Below are 26,955 nucleotides of genomic sequence, written 5' to 3' on the forward strand. Positions count from 1 at the left end.
CCTGGCTTGGAATTAGCTACTTCCGTTGCACTGTGCTCCTGTTATATTTATTCCAATCTTGTGCTACAGCTGGTCTTTTCTGTGTATGTCTCACTCATTTTATTATAAGCGCCTTAAGGCGAAGATCACGGTTTGTTCATTTTTTAATTCCCCAAAGGGCCCCTGGCCACATAGATGCTGAATAAAGAAGCATGGTTGAAGTGAATCCCCGTTTGTTGTAAACCCCTCTCTGGGCTGGCAGCAGGACGGGCTGGTCATTTGATTCTGTTCTCAGTCCTATTCCAGATGTTGGCAAAGGAGAGGGACAGCAAGAGGAGAAGGAAGATGGCGTGGGGCCTCGTCTGCCAGTCACTCCGAAGAACTGCCTTCCTCTCCGGGGCATCAGCGTCCTGGAGAAGCTCGTCAAGACCTGCCCGGTGTGGCTGCATCTGGGTCTGGGCCGGGCAGAGGCGACCAGGATCCTGCACCGGGAGGCGGCCGGGGTGAGTCGGGGTCTCTCATGGCCGGTAGGCGGGCACGGCTGTCGGGAACTGCGCGGGCTCCCACGGAAGTAGCTGCCCTCTGGACAGCTGCCCATTTGCTCTCTTTTCTTAGGTTTTATCAGCTTTTCGACCAGAACTCAGGAGCAAGGGACTGGTGGGAGGTGTGGTTTCTGCTCTGGGGAGCAGGTGTCCCACTGGGGATGTACGGCTGGCAGGGGCTCTCTGGGCGTATGGGTGCCCGCGGCAGGACTGACACTTTGAGAACTCAACCAGGGACTAGAGAGTCTCCGAGCCGGAGGGAACTGAGAAATCATTTTACACCCCCTTATTTTACATGTGAATATGAGGGGCTGTGTGATGGAATCGAAAGTGTTTTGTTTTGTCTTGTTTTGGAGTCAAGCTCTGTGAGTTGGGAAATGGCTTCAATTTTTTGAGCCTCACTTTTCTCACTTTGAAATGGGGCCATTAATAGTATTTGCCTCCTCGTGGTGTAAGCATTACAGAGGAAGATAGATGCCACGCACCACGCATTTTCTCTTACGCGCTACTTCCTTTAAAATTGTTTTTAATTTGTTTAATTTTAAAAGTGATACATATAAGTATTTACTGTAAAAAAAATATCAAGCTGGACAGAAGTGATAAAGTAAGAAGTAAAGTGTCTGATAAAGGTCTCTGCCACCCACTCTTTTTCACCTAACCTATTTCCCAGAAGTCTTTTTTTGTTTGGGGCTTTTTTAAAATTGAGGTGAAATTCACATAACGCAAAAGTAGCCTTTTTTTTTTTTTTTTTGCGGTACGCGGGCCTCTCACTGTCGTGGCCTCTCCCGTCGCGGAGCACAGGCTCCGGACGCGCAGGCTTAGCGGCCGTGGCTCAAGGGCCTAGCCGCTTCGCGGCATGTGGGATCTTCCCGCACCGGGGCGCAAACCCGTGTCCCCGGTATCGGCAGGCAGACTCTCAACCACTGCGCCACCAGGGAAGCCCCAAAAGTAGCCATTTTTTAAGTGCACAATTTAGTACATTCACAAGGTTGTACAAGCACCACCTCTATCTAGTTTCAAAACATTTCATCACCCCAAGATAAAACCCCGTATCCATTAAGCAGTTACTCCCATTCCTTCTTCCCCTGGCCCCTGGTAGCCACCGGTCTGCTTCCAGAAGTCACTTCTGCTGGGCATGTGTGGCGCATCTGTCCATTCATCTTCCATGCAGACACCCACATCTGTAACAGCTAGCACTCACCAAACACTTTACTGTGTTCTGGGCACTGTCACGTGTATAAGCACAGTTTATCCTCACAGCAGCCCTCTGAGGTAGGTAATACTAATATACCCATTTCACAGAGGAAGTAACTGAGATACGAAGCAGTTAAGTGACCTCCCCTAGGGGACACAGCGATCGAGTGCCTGAGCTGCCTTTTGAACCCAGGCAGTCGGGGAGCTCCCGTGCTGTATCATACACACAGGTTGTTTTTGACCGAGATGGAATTGCATCTTATAGCCATTTTTTGCTGTTCTTACCTTCAATGTGGTATGTATCGCTACATTGTGTCCGGGGAATAGTCCAAGCTCCTAAACACAGGGGGTTCAGGTAGTTAGCAGACTAATTCATCCTGGACTAGATAAAATCCATCAAGTCAGCAGTTGTACCTGAACTTTGGAATTACTGGAACTCATGGGGCCTCCAGCAAAGTCCCACAAAGTCCCACAGAGCCTCCTGCCATACTGAGTGGGGACCGTAGAGGCCTAAAGACCCAGCTGAATACCTCCGGGGCCAGGGGAGGCCTCCCCCGGGGCATGGCCCCAGCTGGGGAGAGGGTTGCGGCGAGGGGTAGGGGGGGAGGCAGGGAGACCGTGTCCTCAAGGAAACAAGATCTGTCGTTTCATTCCTCCCCACCTAAAGGCTTTCAGTTTCGAACTGCCTGAGGCTTTAGAGCAGATTATGAAACTGCATAGAAAATAAAATCAGGGATTCATACCAGCAGGTGTTCCGGTCGGTATTCCCGGGCTGCAGCCCCAGCTGGTCGTCCACTCTCCTAATAGGATCTGAGGGGATTAGCGTCCCACCCTTCTTGGGAGGATGCAGCTGAGAAACAGGCCCAAGTGCAAGGTTGTGGTGTGACAAATGGCCATTTTCTGGACCTTACTTGGTCATCAGGAGAGGTGTGTCCAGGCATGCGTGTAGATGGGGGTGGACCAGACAGTGAGGACCGTCCCGGGAGACGGCAAGTGGGTCTCCAAGGTGAGCTGCACTGGGTGTAAGTCATGCCCACTTTGTCCAAAGGTTCGATACTCTCTTCAAAAAGTTTACGACAAGCCCAACTCAAAACAACAGTAGTGGTTCTGTGTGGAGATTGCTTATTGATGGCAGGCCCTGTACCAAGTGTCGTATGAACGTCACCTCATTTAATCCTCGCAATAATCCTGTGAGGTGGGCTCTGCCATTATCCTCATTTTACTGATAATGAAACTGTGGCTGTGAAGAGTGCCCTTGGGGTTCCCAGAAGCAGAGGATCTGGGAGGGGACCCCAGGGGGCACCAGTGGGGGAAATAAGACAAGGAAGGGAGGGCAGCTAATAAAAGGTATGTGTTGGGCTTCCCTGGTGGCGCAGTGGTTGAGAGTCCACCTGCCGATGCAGGGCACGCGGGTCCGTGACCCGGTCCGGGAAGATCCCACATGCCGCGGAGCGGCTGGGCCCGTGAGCCATGGCCGCTGAGCCTGCGTGTCCGGAGCCTGTTGCTCTGCAACGGGAGAGGCCACAGCAGTGAGAGGCCCGCGTACCGCAAAAAAAAAAAAAAAAAAAAAAAAAAAAAGGTACGTGTTGATGCAGGTTACCCCTGGGGGCAGTGGAGCTGGCTTCTGCTGGGGCACTTTGGGAGCCAGGGTAGAACACACATCTCACGGTCATGCTGCCCAGAGGGCTGAGGGAGCTGATATTATCCACTGACTGCTGATAGCCATTGGTTCCAGGCAATGGGGGATAAGGATTCGTGTTCCAGCACCACCTCTCTGCTCTCAGTATGAGAAGATCTGACTCTGGCCAGAAGCAGCCAGTGAGCAAAGTGATGCCAAGCTGGCTGTTGGAAGCAGGATTGGGGTCCACTAAAAAGAGTGGGCAGGGCCCCAGCAGCCTCTACCACTGGGAGTGAAGTCACCTGCCCAGGGTCACACAGCTAGTGAGTTACAGGGCTGAGATTTGATCCCAGTCTTGGCTAAGCCAAAGCACACCCCTCACAAGGGTGAAGGTTAGTAGCTGGAAAGAAAAAGAAGTAATGTTTTGAGGTCAGTCAATACCAGATGGGTTTGGGTATAAGACACGTTTATAAAGATGGATAAAATCTGATCTTACCACTGTCCTCTCAGAGGGTCTGGTGGGGGCTTCATGCACGGATATGAATAGGAAGGCATGGGGAGGGGATGTCTCAGTGCTGGGTAAAAGGCAGGACAGCGAGTGACCTAGAGGAGGCGGGGAGCCTGTCCAGGTGGGCTGATCTGGGCAGACTTCCTGGAGGAGACAGATGCTGAGCTGGGCCATGCAGGATGGATGGGCAGGATTGGGATGGGGGAGCTGAGTGGGTGGATGGGTGATGGAACAGCACAGGCTGAGCCCCAGAACTGGGCATGAGCTGGGCTGGGGCACACAGGGAGGGAAGAGAGCATGACCGCAGGGATTGGAGCCAACTGGAGTCGCTGGAGGGCAGCACCAAGATGCATTCATTGCCTTGCAATGCCAGTGTCTGGCTCAGGCTTAGGTGCAGAGTATGTCTGGCTTTGGGTGTTCGTTAGAACAAGTGAATGAAGGATGGCAGGGAGGATGGGGCTGGTTCTGGGGAGCTGGCAAAGCCGGGCCAGTTGCTCAGGGCCTGCCTGCAGTGAGGGACGAAGGTCACGTGGCTGTGTTTACTTTCCAGGTGAGCACACATCACACAAGGCTTTAAGCCTTCATCCCAGGCTCCGTGGCTACAAGAGGCCCAGACACCTCTTCACCCCAAGTAGGTGGAGGTACCCAGGTCGCTATTTTATAACTCAGGGACTGAGTATAGAAAACGGAAAGCTTCAGGCTGGGTCCTGAAGTGACACCCTTGTCCAGAGCCTTGAATCTAATCCCAGGAGTGAGACCACAGGCTACTGTTAAGACCGAAGGTGATGGGCTAAAAGAGGTCAGCCGGGCCCTTCCTGCTATTGCCCCCTTACTCTCCCTCTGAGACCACAGGGACTGGGTCAGCCCCGAGGACAACAAAATTGGAGGAGATGCACCTTCTGTTCAATTCTCTGCCCTCACACCCCACTCCTCCCCGTGAGCTTCTGTATTTTCAAGCAGAAAGCAAAGCCCTAAAGCTCACGCTCTGATAAAAGACTGGCCAACTTTTACCCAAAGTTGTTCTTTGCATGATCTTATTGATCCTCACAGCGACTTCTGTCTGGTTGGTGTTATTAGTGTCCCCATTTCCAGATAAGGAAATGAAGGCACAGAGAAGTTAAGTCACTTGCCTGAAGTCACACAGCTAGTAAGAGCAGAGTCTGCATAGTATGATCTTCAGGAGATGCTGGGAAGGCCCTTTGCTGCATAATATCACTCTCATGGAACTGTCTGAAATTCCACCAGTGCAATGGCTTCATCGTTTTTAAGATATAGACACTGGGTAGCCCCCAGGCTGTGAGAGTTCGGAGGGTCCTCAGAGATAACCTGGACCCACCCCTCATGGCACCAGTGAGAGACAGTGCTTCATCATGTCTGGGGCCAGTGGTCAGGAGACTGGAGATCCAGCCCCTTTGTCCCAAATATCTGTATGACCTTGACCATGTCCCACCCCCTCTACTACTCCCCATCTCCTGCAGCCTGCTTCTCTGATAAGGTTCTGGGAACATATTGGCCCATTTCTGATTCGCGTATATCCAGAGCAAGGCAATCAAAAGCCATCTTTATTCATCCTGCACCCAAATGGTGGGGTGTTTTTTCTTTTAGTTTTATTTTAGAAGTTTTTGATTTATAGAAAAGTTGCAAGGACAGTACAGAGAGTTCCCTTATGTACTTCTCACCCAATTTCTCCCACTGTTAACATCTAACATGAGTATGGTACATTTGTCACAATTAATGAACCAGTATTGATACATTAGTATTAACTAACGCCCATACTTTATTCAGATTTCCTTGCTTTTACCTAATGTCTTTTTCTGTTCCAGGATCCCATCCAGGGCACCACATCACGTATAGTCATAGGTCTCCTTAGGCTCCTCTTGGCTGCAAGTTTCTCAAACTTTCTTTGTTTCGGATGACCTTGATGGTTTTGAGGAGTACTGGTCAGGTGTTTTGTAGAATGTCCCTCACCTGGGATTTGTCAGATGGTTAGACTGGGGGTATGAGTTTTGGGGAGGAAGATCCCATAGGCAAAGCGCCATTCTCATCACATCATGACAGAGGTTCATACTGTCAACATGATGTCACTGTTGATGTTGACCTTGATCAGCTGTCAGTTTCCGCTGTAAAGTTACTCCTTCTCCTCCCCCTTTCATACAGTTCGCTTTGGAAGGAAGACACTCTGCACAGCCCACACTCAGGGAGTGGGGATTTATGCTCCACCTACTTGAGGGCGGAGCATCTACATAAACTACTTGAAATTCTTACGCACAAGAGATTTGTCTCTTCTCCCCCATTTATTTATTTATTCGACCACTTACTAATATCGATGTAGACTCATAGGTACTTATTTTATGCTTTGAGTTATAATCCAATACTACCATAATTATTTTATGGCTCAAATTGTTCCAGATTTGGCCACCGGGAGCTCTTTCAGTGGGCCCCTGTGTCCCTTTGACATAACCCCATCATTGTGCGTGTGTTTTGATTATTTGTTTGTTCAGAGCACTTCCTTACTTTCTTACACTAAAAGATCCTCCAGATTGTCTTGTATATTTCTTGCCTCAGTCCTAGGATCGGCCATTTCTCCAAGGAACCCTTGTTCCTTTTATTGGAGAATAATATTAGAAACCAAGATCTGGCGCTATGTGTGTTCATTGCTACTGAAATGTCATTGCTTCTAGGCCAAGAGGTGGTCTTTTAGGGAAAGAAACCTCTTGTAGGATTGCTTTTTGTAGTGAGGGGTTAGCTCAAGAGTTGCAAGGCTTTCCTGGTGGCGCAGTGGTTGAGGGTACGCCTGCCGATGCAGGGGACACAGCTTCGTACCCCGGTCCGGGAAGATCCCACATGCCATGGAGCGGCTGGGCCCGTGAGCCATGGCCACTGAGCCTACACGTCCGGAGCCTGTGCTCCGCAACGGGAGAGGCCACAACAGTGAGAGGCCCGCGTACCACAAAAAAAAAAAAGAGTTGCAGTAGCCTGAGTTGCAATATGGACCAGCCCACATTCAAGGCATCTTCCCCTGCTGTGAGACCAAGGAATACCAGTTATGTCCAATACAGTTTGGCGAAAGCACCGGTGAAACCCCTTTCCTGCCCCTTCGGGATGCCAGGGCCAGGGAAGAAGGCATAGTCAGCAGGTCTGCTGTGTGTCAAGCACCGTCTCTCATCTTTCCACCAGCCCTGCAGAACAGGGGGCAGGCTCTCTATTTTATAAGTGAGGAAACCCACCTCTGACAGAGTCATATGGCCTCTAAGTGATAGAGGGTGATTTGAGCCCACCAACTGACTGCTTTCAAAGACTTTTTTTTTTTTTTAAAAACCACAGTGTGTCAGCCTCATCCCCAGAAATGCGGGTTTCTTTGGTTTAGAGCGGGGCTCAGCCACCAGCATGCTTTTAAAGCTCCTTGGGCGATTCTGATATGCAGCCAGGATTGAGAAACGCTGCTCCATGCCAGGCTACAGCCTCGTTATCAGTAATGGGAAAGGTGGGCCACGCGTGTCCAGAGGGGGCTTCGGCCACTGGACCCCTGACCTCCACAGGCACTTGTGGTGCCTGGGAAGAACCAGCCACTTCTGTTCCAGCCCTAAAGAGCGTGATTGGAAAATTTTCCCAAGCGACTGGAAAATAGTCCTAAAATAACAAAAGTAGAAAAGCAGACACAGCTCTGGATTGTCCGTGCCAAGAAGGAATAGTAAAAACAAAACCATTTAGAGTGTATTTAGCTTTGGGTTTTTATGTAATTATTTGAAGAGGAGGAGCGGAATGCAGGGGCTGCATAATTCTCTCCCTAAGCATGTTTCTGTCCCAGCTGTTACTGAAATCAGTTGGTCTTTCCAAACCCCCTCTGGCTGAAGGTGGATACGGAAGGGCTCCAACCCAGCCAGGGGCTTGAACCTCCTGGATTGCAGTAATTTACCTGTGAAACTAACCCTCATGTAAGCCTCTTGGGGGTTTGGGAAAGACCCCAGGACACTGATGCTGGGAGAGAATCTTCTGGAAGGAAGGAGTCCTGGACCCTTTAGTCCCCCTACTTCGCTAGACTGGAAAAGCCAGCTCAGAGAGGGGAAGTGACTTGCCGAAGGGCACAGCAAGCCAGGGTCCGCACCAAGAGGGACACTGTGTCCTGCCTCACAGCCTAGGGACCTGACCATGAACCCACTGTTGTTTCAGGGGGCGGTGGTAGGGGAATCCTAGCTCTTCAAAGAAAACTGGACCCTCAGAGTGGGCATGTCGCCCGTCAGTTTGTACAATTGGGGAAAGAGGATTCTTCTGCTTTTGGTGAGTTCCGAATCCAGTATGTTGGGGAAGCTGACAAAAGGGGAAAAAAATAAAGAGGGAACAGAAGGAGTGGGTGACTCAGATGTCAGCTCAACAAGGCACCAGACAACGCTTGTTCCCACAGAGGAGAGACGCTGAGTGAGGACACTGGGGCACAGCGAGCTTTGTGGGCGGCCCGGTTAATCAGGGAAGGCTTTCGGGAGGAGTGGCTCAGGGAGGGTCCCGGTGTGAGCTGGGAGCAGTAGTGTGAGCTGCTCCATTCCTAATAACCCCAGGCAGCCCGCAGGCAAGGGTCCTGGAGGTGGACAGAGAAGGTTCCGGTGCCTGGACTTGCCACCTCACATTCCCTCACTGCTCACCTTGAGCTCATCCTTTCACTCGGGGCTGAGACCTGAAGTCTGGAGCCGCTAGTGAGGGTGTCTTTCCGTCTCCAGGGTGCCTGGTGCCCCACCATGTTGCCTTTCTGAATCATAGAGCCATCCATGAACAGGAGGATGGAAACGCTTCCTCCGTACAGCAGGGGGCTCTGAGGCAGGTAGAGACACCATATATTGGGTGCTTATTATATGGCAGGCACTCTACCGAAGTCATGTGGGCAGTTCTTTCATTAATCCTTTGAGGCACTGGGCCTATGGTAGCTTCAGCCATAAGGCTACTGTTGTATATCTAATGAGAAATATGGAGGTTTGGGGTCTAGGGCTGGTTAAGCAGTTCAGTGATGTCTTCAAGACCCAGGTCCTTTCCACCTTTCTGTTCCTCCATCTTCAAGGTTAGCTTTTGTCCTCTGTTTGTCACCTCATGGTTACAGAATAGCAGCTGCAGCTCCAGCCATCTCACCCATTTAAAAGCAGGAGGTCATGGGCAAAAGGCTTTCTTCTCTTAGGCTCAGCCTTTTTGTCAGGGAACAGATGTTTTTCCAGATACTTTATTGGCTACCCCTGACTGTGAGGGAGGCTGGGGAAGGGGGTGAGTGGCAGAGGGGAACAGAATAGCCATGATTGGCTTTGACCAAACAGGATTCATCTCCTGAGGCAGAATGCACTGCTCCCAGGCCAGAATTGTGGTCAGTTAGCAAGGAGAGGGAGGGGAACTGGTTCTCAGGGGGGCTGACCCTTAGTGACCATCACAGGCAGGAACTATCATGATCCCATTTTGCAGAGGAAGAAGCAGCCCCAGAGCAGTCACACAGCTCAAGAGTAGCCAACTAAGGACTGAACTCTGAGAGTCTGGCTCCAGAGATCGTGGGCTAAAGTCTTACACAGAAGGGGCCCAAGGCCCGATGCTCTGGACCTTCCCCTTTCCCTCCCTCTTTGCCAGTCCTCTTCCTACACTGTATTCTCATCTGTACAAGGGGTAAAATATTCTAAACGCCAGGGAGGGAGTTGCTGCAAAGTATCTAAAACCTCTAACCAGGTGCCTGGCATAAAACACATGCTCAGTTGGTGGGCTGGCTGGGTTGGAGGACATGTACTATAATGGTCACAACCCTGATCTGAAGGTCACTGGCCTTGCATTCTTGTCCTGGCTCTGCCACGAACAAATAATGTGACCTCAGGATGTCTTTTTGCATTTCTGGGTCTTGGTTTCTTTGGCTGTAGAGTGAGGAGCTGGACATACCCGTGGCTTTCAAACTTCCCCACCAAGCTCTGGGGACCCCTCAACAGCACCTCATAGGAGGAAGAGAGGAGGGGGGTACCCAAAGGATGAGGTCCCACCTCTACATAACCCACAGCTGTAGCATTGCCTACTGTGGCATAACGAACCACTCCAAAATCCAGGGGCTTAAAACAGCCACTATTCAACTTTCTCAGGATTCTGTGGGTCAGCAGTTTGGACTGGGTTCTGCTGAGTGGTTCTTCTACTGGTCTCTCCTGGGGTCAGTCAGGCAGCTGCAGTCATCTGGCCAGCTGGCCAGAGATGGCCTTGCTCCCCTGTCTGGCGGTTAGTACCAGCTGTGGGCTGGGCCTCATGACTCCAGCGGGCTCACTCAGCCTTCTTCACATGACAGCTCTGGTCCAACAGGGTGAGCATGGAAGCAGACATGCCTCTTAAGGCCTAGGCTTAACCCTCCACAGAGTCACTTCTGCTACATTCTTTTTTTTTTTTTTTAAATATTTATTTATTTATTTGGTTGCACTGGGTCTTTTAGTTGTGGCAGACGGGCTCCTTAGTTGCGGCTCGAGGGCTCTTTAGTTGTGGCTCGAGGGCTCCTTAGCTGCGGCTCACCGACTCCTTAGTTGCGGCATGTGGGCTCCTTAGTTGTAGCATGTGAACTCTTAGTTGCAGCATGCATGTGGGATCTAGTTCCCTGACCAGGGCTCGAACCCAGGCCCCTTGCATCAGGAGCACGGAGTCTTAACCACTGTGCCACCAGCGAAGTCCCCGGTGCATTCTTTTGGTTAAAGCAAATCCTAAGGCCACCCTTCCAGGTGCAGGGAAGTAGACCCCACCTCTTGATGGGAGGAGCTGCAAAGAATTTGTGGCCACTTTAATCTACCGCATAGGCGAATGATCTTTCAGTCCGTTTTCCTATCTCTTTGTTTGGAAAAAAGATACATAATAATAATCGTATTAATAGTTATCATTTATTTGTCAAACAAGATTATGCAGATAAAAATCTTAGCATCTGGTTTAGTGCTCACTAAATGGTAGCAGTCTATAATAATAATAAGTTTCAAGTGCATGCTCTATGCCAGTCATTTCTATATATGACCAGCAATTCTCATAGCAGCCCTGAAAGGTGGAGATTATTATTCTCAGGCTCAGACGAGGAAATCGAGACCAGAGGAGTAAAAGTAACTTGCCTACAGACCCACAGCTGGTAAGGAGCAGAGCTGAGATTCGAGTCCCCCTGCAGCTCTAAAAAGTGGGCTGCAGGGGGTAGAAAGAGAAGTAAGAGGGGCTTGGAGAATTTGCACATGGACCCCCTCAAGGGTGCTGGAGAAGGAGCTCTGGGAGGCACACCCAGCCCGTTAGCCCCCTGGGTGCTCACCTGCAACAACCATCACGGGCAACATCTCCTTAGAGGATAAGCAATGGACACCTGGTGAGGGTAGGGTTGTGATAGGGACACAGGCAGTTCACTCAGATGCCCTTCTTCTGGCACTGGCTTTGGCTGAACTCTGCTGGGTTTAAGCATGGGAGATGCACCTTAATCTAGAACGCTTTGTAGGAGTTACTGGTCTGCATACGTTCTTGCAGTGAGCCGCACAGCGACACTGTTTTTGAGGTGCTGTCTGTGGCTACTTCCTAGAAGGGACCCTGTGACTAGCTGAGGTGCTAAACCTCCCCAAAGGGGAACGTGGAACAGACCATCTTATTCCGAAGGACAGTGGCCAAGGCAGACCACTGACCGGGGTTCTGCCCATAGCAGGCACCTGTCAGTGCCCCCTCCCCGACTGCCATCTGGGCGGGAGAGGTCAGAGGACTCCTCTAGCCTCTGTCCCTGCTCCTCCCCCACTAACTCAGCCCCCCAAACCCCCAACCCAGAACCTTATCTTGGCTTTTCAGATAAGAGCCCCAGGACTTGGCCACGGCAGAAGGAAGTGCTACAGGAGGCTCTGTGGCCATGCTGAAAGGGTGGGTGTTGGACGCTCAGAACTGGGAACCTGAGCCCAGACTGGGGACTTTCCACCCCCGTCTACACCCCTGGCCTGTAGCGAGTAGATAACACAGACTTGATGGCAAGAGATAAGTGAGATGTTCTTGGCGACACCTGGGTCTGCATCTTGCTTCTGCACTTCCTGTTTGCGTGGCCTTGGGTTTATTTAACCTCCCTGTGCCCTGAGTCTTCATCCATCAGAAGGAATGGTAGTAGTGCCTGCTTCCTGGGGCCGTGGGGAGAGCTGGGTGATGCCGAGCGTGAGGTACTTGGCCCGGAGCGCAGACGTCAGCCGCTCTTTTCAGCTTCTGGCTCCTTACCCTCCGCTGAGCCACACTCTCAAGGAAATCCCTTCTGAGTTTTTTTCACAACAAACACATGTGGTAGACTGATCCCCAGTTCTAGATGGAGCCCGAGACTGGGAGACTGAGGAATATCAACCAGCCATGGGGAAGGAGGGTGGAAGCAGATGGAGAATTAATCCTTAGTGAGCATCGGTGGAGACACGTGTATCCCACTTGGTGCTTTCCTATGCAACGTCTCATTTACCCTTCCAACACGGAGGCGTGGGGCTTTGGTTTCATTTCTTGTTTCTGCTGGGTGGTCGTGGGTGTTATCCCCACTTACAGATCAGAACACTGAGGCTCGGAGAAGCCACGGAATTACCCAGGGCCACAGAGCTCACAGCTGGCTGCTCTGGGCCCTCTGGGAGCCCAAGAAGAAAGGCAGATTGTGAGAGACTGTGACTCTCCCCGCAGCTGGAGGAGTTCCTGTCCGAGAGCTCTTATCTCCTTTCTTTCTGTCTGTGGAACGGGAGGGTGGAGAACGGGGTCCATGTCTCAGCAGAGTGACTAAGTCCAGAAATAGTTACGTGCTGGGTGTGAAAGAGCCAATTAGAGTGCAAGGCGGCATTGCTGGAGGTCCCAGTTGAGGCTGGCAACCGTGATTTGTCATTGCAGTCACCCTAGAGAGAGATCAGTGGGGGTCAAATAGTCTAGGAAGAAGTTGACAATCAGTGGAGTAGGCAGTCTATGTTGTCCTGCGGCCCTGGCCATCCACTCGTCTCTCACTCGGATCTCTGACAAAAAGTCCATCCTTATGATAGGTATCCTTATTGTCTTGTTTTATTCTCTTGTATTTTCTTTTGGAAAGAGAAATGGTTGGTGGCATTTGCCTTAATGGGTCATGACCCACAGTTTGAAAAACACTGCTTTCCTTCCTGTGCCATTCCTGACACTCAGGGTGGCGAGGGGCCACTCTGCTACGTGCATGTGCTTCTGAACCAGTGCCCTGGCTTGTGTCCCTCACACATGTGCCCTACAAAGATAGAAACCCCCAGTTTGTTTTCAGTTGAGGAGAGTGCCAGCCTCAGCTCCTTCCCGGTCAGGGTCAAAGATCCAACTTTGCTGTCTGCCTTCCCAGGGACACCACCGGCTCCCGCTTGGGCCTCGCTCCCTGTGCCCGGCTCCCCAGAGTTCCAGCAGGGGGGACCCCGGCGGCAGCCGGGAGTTCCCTTATTCCACACTCACTCCCTCGTATGTTCACTCACACACGTTCACACACTTGCACACACTCGCTATGCTCTGGGCAACAGTTCTCTGATACCAGTTGGATGTCCTACAGTTCAGTTCAATTCTGACATGACTACCCGAAGCGAACACAGACCCCATAAGTTAAAGGGAAGGTCCCCAAAAGACTGCTCTCACTGCAGATGCCAGACACTCGTGGGGTCCCTAGGCTCCCTACACTTCTGTCTGACTTGGTCACAAACGTGACCCCTCTTTAGGTTTGATAATCTGCTAGGAAGACCCAGAAAACTTACTGAAAGCACTATGCTTATGGTGACAGTTTGAATATAAAGGATACAACTCAAGATCAGCTGAATGTGAGACACACAGGGGTGAGGTCCGGGCTGGGGAGGGGGACACAGAGCCCCAATACCCTCTCCCGATGGAAACCAGGCACGCACCCTCCCCACGTGTCAGTGTGTTCACCAGCCAGGAGATTAGATCATTGCCCGGTGCTTGAACTCAGTCTGCAGTCCCTCTCCCCTTTCCAGAGGTCAGGGTGCGGCTTCGGGTTCCAACCCTCTAGAATTATGCGACTGGCTTTCTGGGGCAGCCCCTCCTTTAAGGTCCCACTTGAGCCGACTGTTAGCATAAACTCAGGTATGGCCCAAAGGGGCTCTTTATGAATTACTAAAGACCCCCATCACTCAGGAAAATCCAAGGGTTTTTGAAACTCTGTGCCAGGAGCCAGAGACAAAGACCAGCTGTGTTTTTTATAGCACCCATAGGCTTACTCTCTCTCACACACACACACACACACACACACACACACTCATTCTCTCTCTCTCTCACACACACACACTCCCTCACACATGCTGGGTCCCATGGACCTGATGGGTAGGCGGCAGCTCGGCCTTGGATCTCTGAAGAGGAACCAAAGTGACCCCTTTTCTTGGAAAGACGCGTTCCTGGGGGCAGTCCGGGTCCAGGTGGACGCACCAGCTCAGTGACGCTGCTGCTCACAGCGGGCGAGGCTGTGCCGGGACTGCAGAGAAGCGTCTAGAGGAGAGCTGGCCTCCCGCTGGGTCCCCTAGGAGGGCCGTCCTTCCAGGTGGGGTACCAGCAACCCAGCCCAGCTCGCATTTCTGCCCCAGAAGCCTCTCTCCTGCCTTCCTCTATCCGCTGGGTTCTCAGGCTCTCTCCACCCTGCCCTGCACGAGGAGAGGGGCTGGCAAACTCATTTCTGACCACGGTTCAATGACTGATGGGTGCATTGTGTCCCTGCTCCCAAGAGGCACTCTCACGGCGAGCAGACGCTTAAGCCAAGAGACTGCCCTCTGTGGGCCGGGCACAGGGCAGCTGAGGGCTCAGGATCTAGATCCGAAGGGCCTGAGCTCAGATCCCAGCTCTGTCATCCTGGGCATTACCTGCCTCTCTGTACCTCAGTTTCCTCGTCTGTAAGATGGGGATAATAACTGCATCCCCTCTCATATGAGAGTTAAGTAAGATCATGGAATCTAATGAACTGGGGTTAAGGCTTGGGTAGAGGAGGGAAGCGGTATGTGTTAGCTGCTACTAGTCAATAATAACAATATTATTATAATGTTTTATTGACAATTATAATGACATTGTATTAACAATTATAATACTATATAGCAATATCATCATAATAATAGTAATCAGTAACAATGGCGGGTAATTTGAGGCATCACCCAAGGGGTGGCAGGACAGTGTGCCTTGGTGGGGAAAGGGGAGAAGCGCCATCTCTGTGCTTCTCCAGAGCCTGTCACGCTTGGGGCCACATCCTCTGGAGGCCCCAGTGGCCCTGCTCCCCAATCTTCTCTCAGCATCTTTGGCCAGACTTCCGGTCTTCCAAACTCTAGACCGGGCTCTTGGAGCCTGAGTGGGAACGGCTTAGACCCCTCGTGGGGACGAGGGTGGAGGGGAGGGGGGACACCATGACCAAGTCCTTTCTCAGGAAAGGAAGGAGTGACCCTTCCTGGGGGGAGGACCAACCCTCTTCCTCTTCCCCAGGGGGTGCTGTGCCCCAGGAGGTTGGGGAGATTCCAGAAGGTGTCTGTCATCACCTGGAAAAAGGGACGAGCCTGGGTGGGGCCAGTGGAGACTAAAAAGAACATTTTAAAACTACACAGTCTATGAAAGGAATCAGGGGTCCCCTCCCCCTGATGGCCACGGGGAGGGCACTGCCCCAGGGCTGCTGTGGGTGTAAGAGTGGAAAACTTCAGAGTCACAGTCCCCTTAACCGAGCAGAACCGTCGTTCAGAGCAGGAGAAGTGAAAGTGAGGCGTCTGTAAACATGCTGGCTCTGGTTTAGACTTTGGGTAGTGCTGGGTTACTAGAGCACAGATAGGTCCCTGGGGCTCAGAAGCATCGTTTTGTTTTTGTTTTTAATTTATTTTTGGCTGTGTTGGGTCTTCGTTGTTGCATGTGGGCTTTCTCTAGTTGCGGTGAGCGGGGGCTACTCTTTGTTGCAGTGCGCGGGCTTCTCCTTGCAGTGGCTTCTCTTGTTGCGGAACACAGGCTCTAGGCGCGTGGGTTTCAGTAGTCGTGGCACGAGGGCTCAGTAGCTGTGGCTCTCGGGCCCTAGAGTGCAGGCTCAGTAGTTGTGGCACACGGGCTTAGTTGCTCTGTGGCATGTGAGATCTTCCTGGACCAGGGCTCGAACCTGTGTCCCCTGCATTAGCAGGCGGATTCTTAACCACTGCACCACCAGGGACGTCCCAGAAGCATCGTTTTCGACTAGAGTAAACCCACAGGAGAAGAAAGGGCAAGTCCCTCCCTGGGCAGGATGTACAGAACAGAGAGCGGCTGCATAGCGTGGGGTCTGGAGCATGGACACCAGCATCCAGGGCTGAATCCCAGCTCTGCCCCTTTCAGCTGTGAGGCCTTGGCCAGGCAAAGCCTCCAGGGTATGTCCTAGGGGCCAAGCCCATATGGGTATTTCCTCAGTTGATCTTCACACCAGCCCGAAGAGCCAGGTCCTCTTAAGGTCAGAGAGCGCCTCAGTTTCTTCATCTGTGAAGTGGGGATAACAGCAAAACTCATGTCACAGGGTTATTGAGAGGATCAAGCAAGTGAATATATGCAAGGTATTCATAACAGTTCCTGTCACAGAGAAAGCTGTGTATATTAGTTATTAGTTATTTTTGTTTCCATGGGGGAAAAATAGTGTGAATTGACTAATATCTATGATTGTTTCCAGCAGCCTCCCCCAGGGCATACATGCTGGGGTGTGAGTTGAAATTCAACCCGTCCATTTGAGCTTTTCCAAGCGTGACCCTGGATCACTGCCTGTACCAGATTAAGCTGATGCCAGACCCGCTCCCCTCCCCCAACTGACCAGCATCTCAAGGGGCGGACTCAGGAATCTGCACTGATTTAGTCGACCCCCCCCTCAATGGACAAATGAGAAGTTGAGACTCAAGGAGCCAGGGCACTTGGACCACGTGACAACATGGCTCTTGGGGCAGAACCCCTAGTTCTACCTCAAGATGCTAGACTCCCCCACCTTGCCTTTTTGTTTCTGGAACATTCCAGATGACTTCCATCTCACTCTTGTCCTTCTAAATAACCTCCCCCCCAAATCTTTGACTCATGGAGTTCCCCCTTCCTCCATTGCAGACGTTCCTGGTCCGCCGGGACAGCAGCTTGAAGCACCCGGTGCTCTGTGTGCACTTCCCTTCTCCAAACGAGAGCTCATCCGCGGTGCTGGAATACACCATTAAAGAAGAAAAATCAAGTGAGTACCATGTCCCCGTTCTGCCTGGAGCCACACAGCAGCGGCAGATGCTACACCCTGTAACCACAGACACTCCTCCCAGGCCAGAGGGTCTAAAATTAGAAGAAGGGGGAAAGCTTTCATCCGCTGAAGTTATTTGGCCCGGTTTGTTTTGAACTCGGTTTATCACTCAAAGTCAATGCGAGTTTCCACTCACCCATGTCACAGCTTGATGGCTGTGCTTCCTCAAGGCCTCTATGATGTTTCCTCTTGTAAGGTCATGGTGGAGAAAGGGAAGAAAAAGAGAGGACATGCCTGGGCCCCTGGGTCCTAGTGACAGCTCAGCACACACTCAAACCATGATCTTGGACAAGTCACTGAACCTCTCTGAGCCTCGGTTTGCTCATCTGTCAAATGGATATAATAGTCACTTCCTGTCTGTATCACAGGGCCTTTGTGAGGGTCAAATGGGCAAGCACTTTGAAAGACAAAAATCCTGTGTGCACCCAGGGCTGCCAGGAGCAGGCTTGAGCCTCCGTGGAAAAATGTTTGGGGACCCCCAAACAAGGGTGGGTTTGTACGCAATTGAAAGGGTTTGGGCTTCCGAAGCCCCTCCTCTCGTGGGCCAAGCCAGGTATTAAGATCCAAAAAGCTTGTTGAAAGAATCTGTAGACTATTCCAAGCACCAAGGTTAGATCCTCTTACAGATTGATCCAGGGATGTCAGAAGCTTTTTACTCTTGGTTAGCAGCAGAGTGACAACATTTAAAGAAGGTAAAATATTTAAGTATTTTATAAATATTATAAGTATATGATAGAAATATATACTTCAATCATATATTTGCATAATTAAATGTTATATAAATATAATAAATATTTTTTAAATATTTATTAAATATTTTAGGGTGCTTGTTTCTCAAGAGACACTTGTGCCCGACACTGGGAAGATGCAAAGATGAAAAAGACAGAGCTCTGGCTTCAAGGCTCTCCCAGTGTAGTTGGAGGGTGGGGGGCAAGGTGGGTGGGAGAGACACAGACCTCAACACTTGCTGTGCAGGGTGACAGATGTAACTGCACAGGGACCTCTGGCCGAGGGGCACAGAGGATGCAGACCACAGTGGGAAGGATTCTGGGAGGGTGTCAAAGAGGAAGGAATACAGGCTGGCTCCGGAAGGGTGAGGATATTAGTTCAATTAAATTCTGCTTTTCTAGCTCCAGAGGTGGAGGAGAAAGCAAAAGCAGGGGCAGTTTCCGGCTCTTGCCATACACTGAATGGGTGAAACAGTTCCCTCGTTCGTGTATTCAACAGTTGATTATTAAGTGTCTGCTCTGTGTCTCAGGAGCTGTTCTACCATTGGGGACACAGCAGGGAACAAAACACAGTCCCTGCCCCTAAACAAGTGTGGAGAGTCATGCTATGGAGAACACATAAGTGGGAAGATTAGCCAGCTGTTGCAATAACAACAAAAAATGTAATGGGTTAAACCCAGAAGGGGCTAGTTTCCCAATCATGTGCAAGATTCCTGGTCAGTGGGGAAGGCTCATTCAGGGACCCCATCTGGAGCACGCAGCCCCCAGTTTCTTGTGGTTGACTCCATGCCATAGGCTGGAAGGCGAAAGAGGAGGCTTGTGGGCGGGTCTTACCTCAATGCCTGAAAGTAGGTGTGTCACTTGTGCTCACATTCCATTGGCTAGAACTTGCTCACATGGCCACACCCAACTGCAAGGGAGACTGGGAAATGTGGTCCAGACACCTGTCCAGGGAGACGCAGAGGGCCTGAATCTTGGTGAACTGCTTGGAGTCTGCTCTCTGGGTAAGGGGTAAGGAGTGTGTGGCGTTGTTAATTTATACAGCAACGCTTAATGACTCCTGCCTTACAGCATCCAGCGGGGAAGACAATGTAGGGATCTCAGAGGGGAAGGAGAGTGTTACAGTTTCCCCAGACCAAGCATATAGCACTCTCTGATGACTGCAGAAGGGGTGAGGTTGTTTGGGGCACCGGAGGCTGCACAGTCCCTGGGTGTGCTTTTGATCTCCTGGGAGAAGAGACAGCCATCAGCCTGTCTGCTTATGGTCTTGTGCAGTCCTGCTACTTATTGAGAGTAACCAGGCTGTCGGGGACTTGGCTGCCCAGACACCAGGTATCTACAATCCTTTAGAAGTCCAGGAGCCAGTTGTGCTCTTGAATTTCAACACTAACATTAGGAAAGTAGCTGAAAGCAGGGGGTAGCATTGTGCTGAGCCTGTTTCACGTCAGCATGTGCTCTAGAAATGGAAGGAGGGAGCGTTGCTTCAGGGGCAGGCTGACCAGGGCGGCTTCTTGGAGGAAAAGGGAGTTGGGCTGGACTGACGGAACGTCTGGAAGTTCTGCTTTCCTCCTTTGTCCCTGTGCTTCTTTCTCCACCTCCCTGCCGCATCTCCAGGGTAATCTCTTCTAGGTCTGCCCAACCCAGCGACAACCTGGCTGCCCCAGGCTTCTGGAACTTGGTCAGGAAGCATGCACAAGCTCTATCTACCCCATGCAACCAGGATGTCATGTCTGGCTATGTGTCTCATTTCTGATTAGGAGCCCAAGGAATAAACCAAGGTGTTCGGGATGGAGGAAGCTTCCTTCCCTGGTTTCCTGTCTTCCTCCCATGTGGTAGAATCCCATTTTTCATTTTTAAACCTTTAAAAACTTATGCTCAGCTTAGCTGAAAAGAGCAAACCAAACATCCTTTGTGAAACATAACTTCCAAATCACGGTTTGTGTCCATTCGCTGTGACCACACAGATGCCATAAGTTTGCATGTGTTTCATTTCGCTTTTTTAATTTTACTCCACTGCTCCCCAAACCTCAGACCCCTGAGATCTTCCCCCAGAGAAACCAGACAACAGCAAGAAATCAGCAGGTCGTGTGTTTCTTTGCCACGTTGCTTCGCTACTTCAACCTTTGTCCTACCTTTCTGTTCGGTACCTGCCTCCTGAACATGGTGTTTGAGCACGGACCATGGAAGCCACACAGCCTGTGTCGGATCCGAGCTCTGCCTTTTACCACCTGTGTGACCTTGGGCACCTTGCTTAACCTCTCCAGGCCTCTAAGATGGGGGTGATAATGGTGCCTGCCTCCCAGGGTGCTGGAAGGAGGAGTTAGTGTGTCTGAAGTGCTTAGGGTGGGTGGTACCCAGAGCACCACAGAGGGTTATAATTGTGTTGTGGTTCTTGCTGTTATAATGGAGCCTCCTGCAGGATTAAAGCAAAAGGAGGAGTGGAATAAGCCGACACACAGGGTTCCAAGGCTCTGGGTAAATCACAGCCCAGCGTGTGGGGCCTGCCTTCTAGTCCCTCATGGGAGGAAGGAGCCACCAACTTCCTCAGTGCTCCTGTGGCCATGGTGGCTGCAGTGGGGGGATGGCCTGAGGAGGAAGTGGGCAAGGGAAAGGCCCAGAGCCTGGAACCGGGACCTTTTGCTGGGGTTCCCCACACAGAGCTGAGGTGAAGGAAGGAGACAAGGGGATCCCCCGAAGTGGATGGTCAGCCTCATCTGTGACCCCACTCCGTTTGCTCTGAAAGGGAAAGACCCACGTGGACCACCTCTGTGCTTCTGTGTGCTTGGGTCATCCTCTAGTTCCTTGGGAAGCGTTTCTTGGCAAAACTCTGAACCAGTCAGCTCAGGCTAGTTATGCTGTGGTGACAAACAGCCCCGCACTGCAGTGGGTTGTGCACACACGGCACTGCACACGGTAATGTGAGTGTATTACTCACGCCGCCTGTCAGCTGAAGCTCTTTACAAAAACATTTCACTCTGCAATCCGGGCTGAAAGAGCAGCACCCGGCTGGGGGCAGAGGGAAGGGAGAGAGATGGCAGAATGCCAGGACGGGAGCCGAAAGGGTTTACTCAGAGGTGGCAGGTGTCACTTCCCATCACATTTCATTGGCCAAGCAGGTCAGATGGCCAGGTCAGACTCAATGGGATGGAAAGTATGATCCTCCCGCCAGCATGTGACTAGCAGGGAGGGGTAGTGACTATTTTGAACAACTGTTACCATCTACTGCATCCCCGATCCCCTTCTGTGCTGCACCAAGGTGACGAGAAGGCTTTGCGCCGTCTGGGTCACCACTTAGCTTCATCAGGGACCCTCAGAGGCCAGATGTGTGTCTGGCGGGTGGGGGCAGAGAACCGGCAGAAGAGACGTTGGCTCAGGGGATATAGGAGACGAAGGAGCAGGGCACGGGGTAGATGGAGGCTAGTCCCGCCTCCAGGCTCAGCCCTGCCCCTTTATGGCTGAAATTAGCCACCTGGCTGGGGCACACTGGCTGCTTTTTCATTAACCTGCACCCTTGAAGATGGCGGCAATGACACATTCATGGGGTGGCATTTTCCTGCTGGCCGCCAAATAGCAGAAAACCAGTCGGCCCCATCTGTAGAAGAGGAGCTGTGAGACAGCGGCGGATGGTGTGGTCTGGCCCCTACCGGAAGTGACTGCCTGGTACTTGGCCTGAGCCACTTGGCCGAGTTTCGGGGGGCAGCCCCACTTCACTCCCTGCCTGTTCCCTATGCCGGACTGACCCCTGGCTTTTAGAAAGGCTGGCCTGTCGAACTCAGTTAGGATTTCTTCTTGCCCTGAGCAAATCTCCCACTCTTAGGGCTGAGGTTTTAGGCCAAGTAGTTGAATCGGATAGATACGCTTGCACTTGGGAACGGAGCCCATCTCGTGGGCACACGCGGTGAATGTTGTGTTGATTGGTGTTGATGATTATCACCACTGGACTAGGGGGACCTTTTAAACCAAGGAGGGGAGAGATTCTAGATGAGTCCTCCTGGGCAGTGGAGATCTGTATGTACAGGAGGGCAGAGTGTCACCCAAATTGCCTTTGAGATCCACACGGGAGATTTGCTTTCTGTGCTCTTGGGTTTGACCCTTTCACCAACTGACCCATTATCCTAGAATGAGATTGAACCTGTATTTGGACCAAAATGTATGAAGTCCATAAAAAGGTAAGGAATGATTATTATTAAAGTCAGGGTTGGTGTGGAGAAGGCAAGCTCTTGATATTTTATCAGGGAGCAAGTACTGCCTCGTGAGTGAGTCTTGCGCTCTTGTCAATGCAAACCTCTTTTGAGAGCATGAGCTTTGGAAAGGCTGACAGTTCTAGGTTTTTATTCTGTCCCTGTCACCTTCCAATATCAGGCAAGTTACTTAACGTCTCTGTGCTTCGGTTTCCTCATTTGCAAAATGGGAACATCTGCAACACAGCTTTTGGAGGATTGATGAGTGAACTCAGGTAGGGACGTGGGACAGTGTTGCCTGGCACAGAGGAAGCACTCAGCATCGTGCTATTGTGACTTAGAATAAGAAATATATCCATGGTCTTCATTCCCTGGCACAGAGCTCCTAAGACCTTTGAAATTTCCTAAGTGACAAGAGCCATAACTGTGTCTTGAGATTCAAAACAAGCCCTTTCAACCACACCTGAGTTCATGTCCATGTGGTGACTTTTGGAAAGTGCCTAAGGATGGAGACTGGTTGCCAGGGAGACCAACCCTACGATTGGAGCGTTGGAACTTTGGGTTCCACCCCCAACCTCTGGGAAGGGTTGAGTCAATCACTGATGGCCAATGAATTGATCAGTCATGTCTGTGTAATGAAGCCTCTGTAAAAAACCCAAAAGGACTGGATTCAGAGAGCTTCCTGTCGGTGAACACATGGAGACTGGGGAGACTGATGCGCTCAGAGAGCACGGAAGCTCTGCACCCCTTCCTGCGTACCTTGTCCTATGCATCCTTTCCATCTGGCTGTTCCTGAGTTGTAACCTTTTATATAAACCACTGATCTTGTGAGTAAATGGGTTTCCTGAGTTCTGTGACTCACTGTAGCAAATTAATTGAACCCAAGTGGTTGGAACCTCCAGTCTGCAGCCGATCGGTCACAAGCACAGGTGACAACCTGGACTTGTGATTAGTGTCAGAAGTGGGGGGCGGAGCCTGAGGGGGGGAGTCTTATGGGACTGAGCCCTTAACCCGTGGGATCTGACACTGTCTCCAGGTACATGGGGTCAGAATTGAGTTAAATTGTAGGACACCCAGCTGGTGTTGGAGAATTGCTTGGCGGTGTGGAAAAAACAGACATTGGGATTGCTGTCAGGATGGAAGTAGCTCTAACATCCTAGTGTTGTCTCCTGGACAAAATGAAGACGATTATGGGGAAAAGCTATCACAGTGTCTGAGTGTAGTAAGCACTCAGTAAATACTAGCAGTTATAATTAGCTGCGGAGGTTGAGTAGCAGGCAGCTCAGACCTCAAAACCATCACTTCCTTCGGCACCTTGCTTCTGCAGGACTCCTCTGAGAAGTTAATTCATTCTGCTTATCTCACATTGGTCATTACCCATGGAGGTTTTGGTTAAAAAAAAAAAAAAAACTAACCGCAGTTTGTATCTTTCTGTTTTCAGTAATTCCCTTTTCAGCCTCCAAAATTGGGGTTGGTCCAGGAAAAACTTACATCACCAGCTAGTTTAACTCCAAGAACCTGATTGTACAACTTTGGTGAATTTGTTTCTGTTTTTTTGAAAATAGATTTTGAATCATAGTGGTGCATATATTTTTTAGCCTTCCTTTTTCACTAAAACATTTTATTATGAGCTTTCTCTGTGTTATTAAACATTTCAAAGACTTTATATCCAATGAACTGCGTGCTGAATGACACTTACGAAGCCGTCTGTAAGACATGGCCCCTGACATTGGCCCAGTGGTGAGACAGACACACACGCATTTAACCAGAAACGCAAGTCAGACAGTCCTAAGTGCTAGAATGTAAGTGCGCACTTTGAGGGCACCAGGAGTTTGTCCTGCTCTGAGACAATGGAACACGGGGGGAGGTTTTGACAGAGGTGGGAGGAGGATCTAGGACACATGGCCTTGGAGCAAGAGAAGAGGGAAATGGGTTGAGGGGGGAGGGGATGTCTCATCCCAGCACCAGGCCCTAGTGAGTGGCCTCAGCCTGTGTGTACAGTGACTGCCACCTTCAGGGCCTTTGCAGGTTCAGAAAACGTGTCTAAGGGAAAACAGTCCAACTCAACTGTTGCAGAGAGCTGGGGGCCTCTGCACAGCTACCCCTCTTTTAAGGGTGACTACAGAGGGGTCAGGCACCTCCTGGGCTTCCTGTCACAGGAAAGCTCTGCGTGTGGATTATTCATATTTGTGTCTGGAGCTCCCACCTTCCTTTCCAGCTGTTTCTGCCTCCTTCTGCCACCCTCCATGAATAGCTGCTCTCTGGAAGTTCTGTAGCCGAAAACAGATTTATACTGACGTGTGAAAGACTAACACCCCCGTAAAGTACTGCTCCCGGCCATGAGGGTGCGCATCGCAGTAGAAATAAAGTTATTGTACTGATGTTACAGGGGTGGAGCGCCAGGCCTCAGCCAGCAAAGAGTGGGAGTTAGTTTGTCCTGGCTGTCCTGAAATAGCAGAGCAGGGGGCACCTGCTCTAGTTAAGGCGCATCTGGCCTCTAGCATCCTCCCCACGCCCACCACCCACCCAGGCTGGCTGACTTCCCGAGGAGACTACTTAGGTTGACGGTGAAGTTTCATGATGCATCTCTTTTTTTTTTGTTTTTGCGGCACGCGGGCCTCTCACTGCTGTGGCCTCTCCCGCTGCGGAGCACAGGCTCCAGACGCGCAGGCTCAGCGGCCACGGCTCACGGGCCCAGCCGCTCCGCGGCATGTGGGATCTTCCCGGACCGGGGCACGAACCCGTGTCCCCTGCATCGGCAGGCGGACTCTCAACCCCTGCGCCACCGGGGAAGCCCTATGATGCATCTCTTGCCCGATCTCGCCTGTTCGGGGCAGTCTCTCCTAGGTTATCGCCACGTGGACGCCCCCCCTTCCCAGAAGAGGAGTAATGGCTGCATCCCCATCTGGCACAACCTGCCCCCTTTCTCTTCTCCTCCTCTGCACTCACCGTGTCACCCCACCTCTGTGCTGTTCTCAGGGGCTCAAAGCCCACTCCTCTGGGCCTGTCAGGTCTTCTCATCTTCTTTGTTGTCCATTTCATATTTTCCTGTCTGATTTCCCTAGCTGGCTGAGAGGGTAGAGCTTGTGTCTGATACAATATCCGTGGTCCCCATAGCCTAGCAGAGGGCAGGGCCACCGCTCAGCTGGTTGATCACACCTCACACTTGTGCAGAGAGACGGCCTGGTCTGGAAAGACTCAGAGAGTGGGCTTTGAACACAATGGACCGAAACTGAAACCCACCCCTTTGCTTTCATCAGCTGTGAGGTCTTGGCAACACTGCTCAATCCTCTACCTCACTAAGCCTTGGTTTTCTCAACCGTGAAATGGCTTCATAATTGTAACGATGACTAACTGGAACTGCATACAGTAGGCGCTCATAAAAAGTTAATTGCCTCTTCCCCTTCTCTGACTGCCCACCTTCCCCCTTGGCATAGGTCTTGGGGTCAGAAAACCTGGATTTGCATTTAGTTCTTCTGCTTAACTAGCTCTGGGAACTCAAGCAAGGTGTTTGACTCCTGGGCCTCACTTTCATCAACCACAAATAGGGTTAAAAATGCCTCCAAGGGGCTTCCCTGGTGGTGCAGTGGTTGAGAGTCCGCCTGCCGATGCAGGGGACGCGGGTTCGTGCCCCGGTCTGGGAAAATCCCACGTGCCGCAGAGCGGCTGGGCCCTTGAGCCATGGCCGCTGAGCCTGTGCGTCCGGAGCTTGTGCTCCACAACAGGAGAGGCCATAGCAGTGAGAGGCCCACGTACCACAAAAAAAAAAAAAAAAAAAAAAAGATGCCTCCAAGGAAATTGTTATGTGGAATAGACAAGAAAACATATCTGTCAATTTGATTACTATGTGTCTTGGAATGTTCCTCCTTGGGTTTATCCTGCCTGGGACCCTCTGCGCTTCCCGGCTTGGGTGGCAGGGAAGCTTTCGACTATAATCTCTTCAAATATTTTCTCTGGTCCTTTCTCTCTCTCTTCTCCTTCTGGGACCCCTATAATGCGAATGTTGGTGCGTTTAATGTTGTCCCGGAGGTCTCTTAGGCTGTCTTCATTTCTTTTCATTCCTTTTTCTTTATTCTGTTCCATGGCAGTGAATTCCACCATTCTGTCTTCCGGGTCACTTATCCGTTCTTCTGCCTCAGTTATTCTGCTATTGATTCCTTCTAGTGTAGTTTTCATTTCAGTTATTGTATTGTTCATCTCTGTTTGTTTGTTCTTTAATTCTTCTAGGTCTTTGTTAAACATTTCTTGCATCTCTCCATCTTTGCCTCCATTGTTTTTCCGAGGTCCTGGATCATCTTCACTATCATTATTCTGAACTCTTTTTCTGGAAGGTTGCCTATCTCCACTTCATTCGGTTGTTTTTCTGGGGTTTTATCTTGTTCCTTCACCTGGTACATAGCCCTCTGCCTTTTCATCTTGTCTATCTTTCTGTGAATGTGGTTTTTGTTCCACAGGCTGCAGGATTGTAGTTCTTGCTTCTGCTATCTGCCCTCTGGTGGATGAGGCTATCTAAGAGGCTTGTGCAAGCTTCCTGATGGGAGGGACTGGGTGGTGGGTAGAGCTGGGTGTTGCTCTGGTGGGCAGAGCTCAGTAAAACTTCAGTCGTCTTGTCCACTGATGGGTGGGCCTTGTTGGTTGTTTGGCCTGAGGCAACCCAGAACTGGAACCTATAGGGGCTTTGTTGGGGCTAATGGTGTACTCTGGGAGGGCTCACGCCAAGGAGTACTTCCCAGGACTGCTGCTGCCAGTGTCCTTGTCCCCACGATGAGCCACAGACACCCCCTGCCTCTGCAGGAGACCCTCCAACACTAGCAGGTAGGTCTGGTTCAGTCTCCTTCGGGGTCACGGCTCCTTTCTCCTGGGTCCTGGTGCGCACAAGACTTTGTGTGTGCCCTCCAAGAGTGGAGTGTCTGTTTCCCCCAGTCCTGTCAAAGTCCTGCAGTCAATCCTGCTGCCCTTCAAAGTCCGATTCTCTAGGAATTCCTCCTCCCGTTGCCG

At 51.1% G+C, this 26,955-nt stretch overlaps 1 protein-coding gene across 1 annotated transcript in view; it reads left to right on the forward strand.

The window, feature by feature from the left end:
* The window catches only part of RIN3 (Ras and Rab interactor 3), a 117,703-nt gene that overhangs the window by 35,477 nt on the left and 55,271 nt on the right, over positions 1–26,955 (forward strand). Inside the window, exons 2-3 of the mRNA XM_029237445.1 lie at positions 275–482; positions 16,871–16,988. Of these exons, the coding sequence (XP_029093278.1) occupies positions 275–482; positions 16,871–16,988 (326 nt within the window). The remainder of the gene's footprint in view (positions 1–274; positions 483–16,870; positions 16,989–26,955) is intronic.

This window comes from Monodon monoceros, unplaced genomic scaffold (genome assembly GCF_005190385.1).
Source record: "Monodon monoceros isolate NGI ecotype Baffin Bay Population unplaced genomic scaffold, NGI_Narwhal_1 Super_Scaffold_21, whole genome shotgun sequence".
Classification (NCBI taxonomy): Eukaryota; Metazoa; Chordata; class Mammalia; order Artiodactyla; family Monodontidae; genus Monodon; species Monodon monoceros.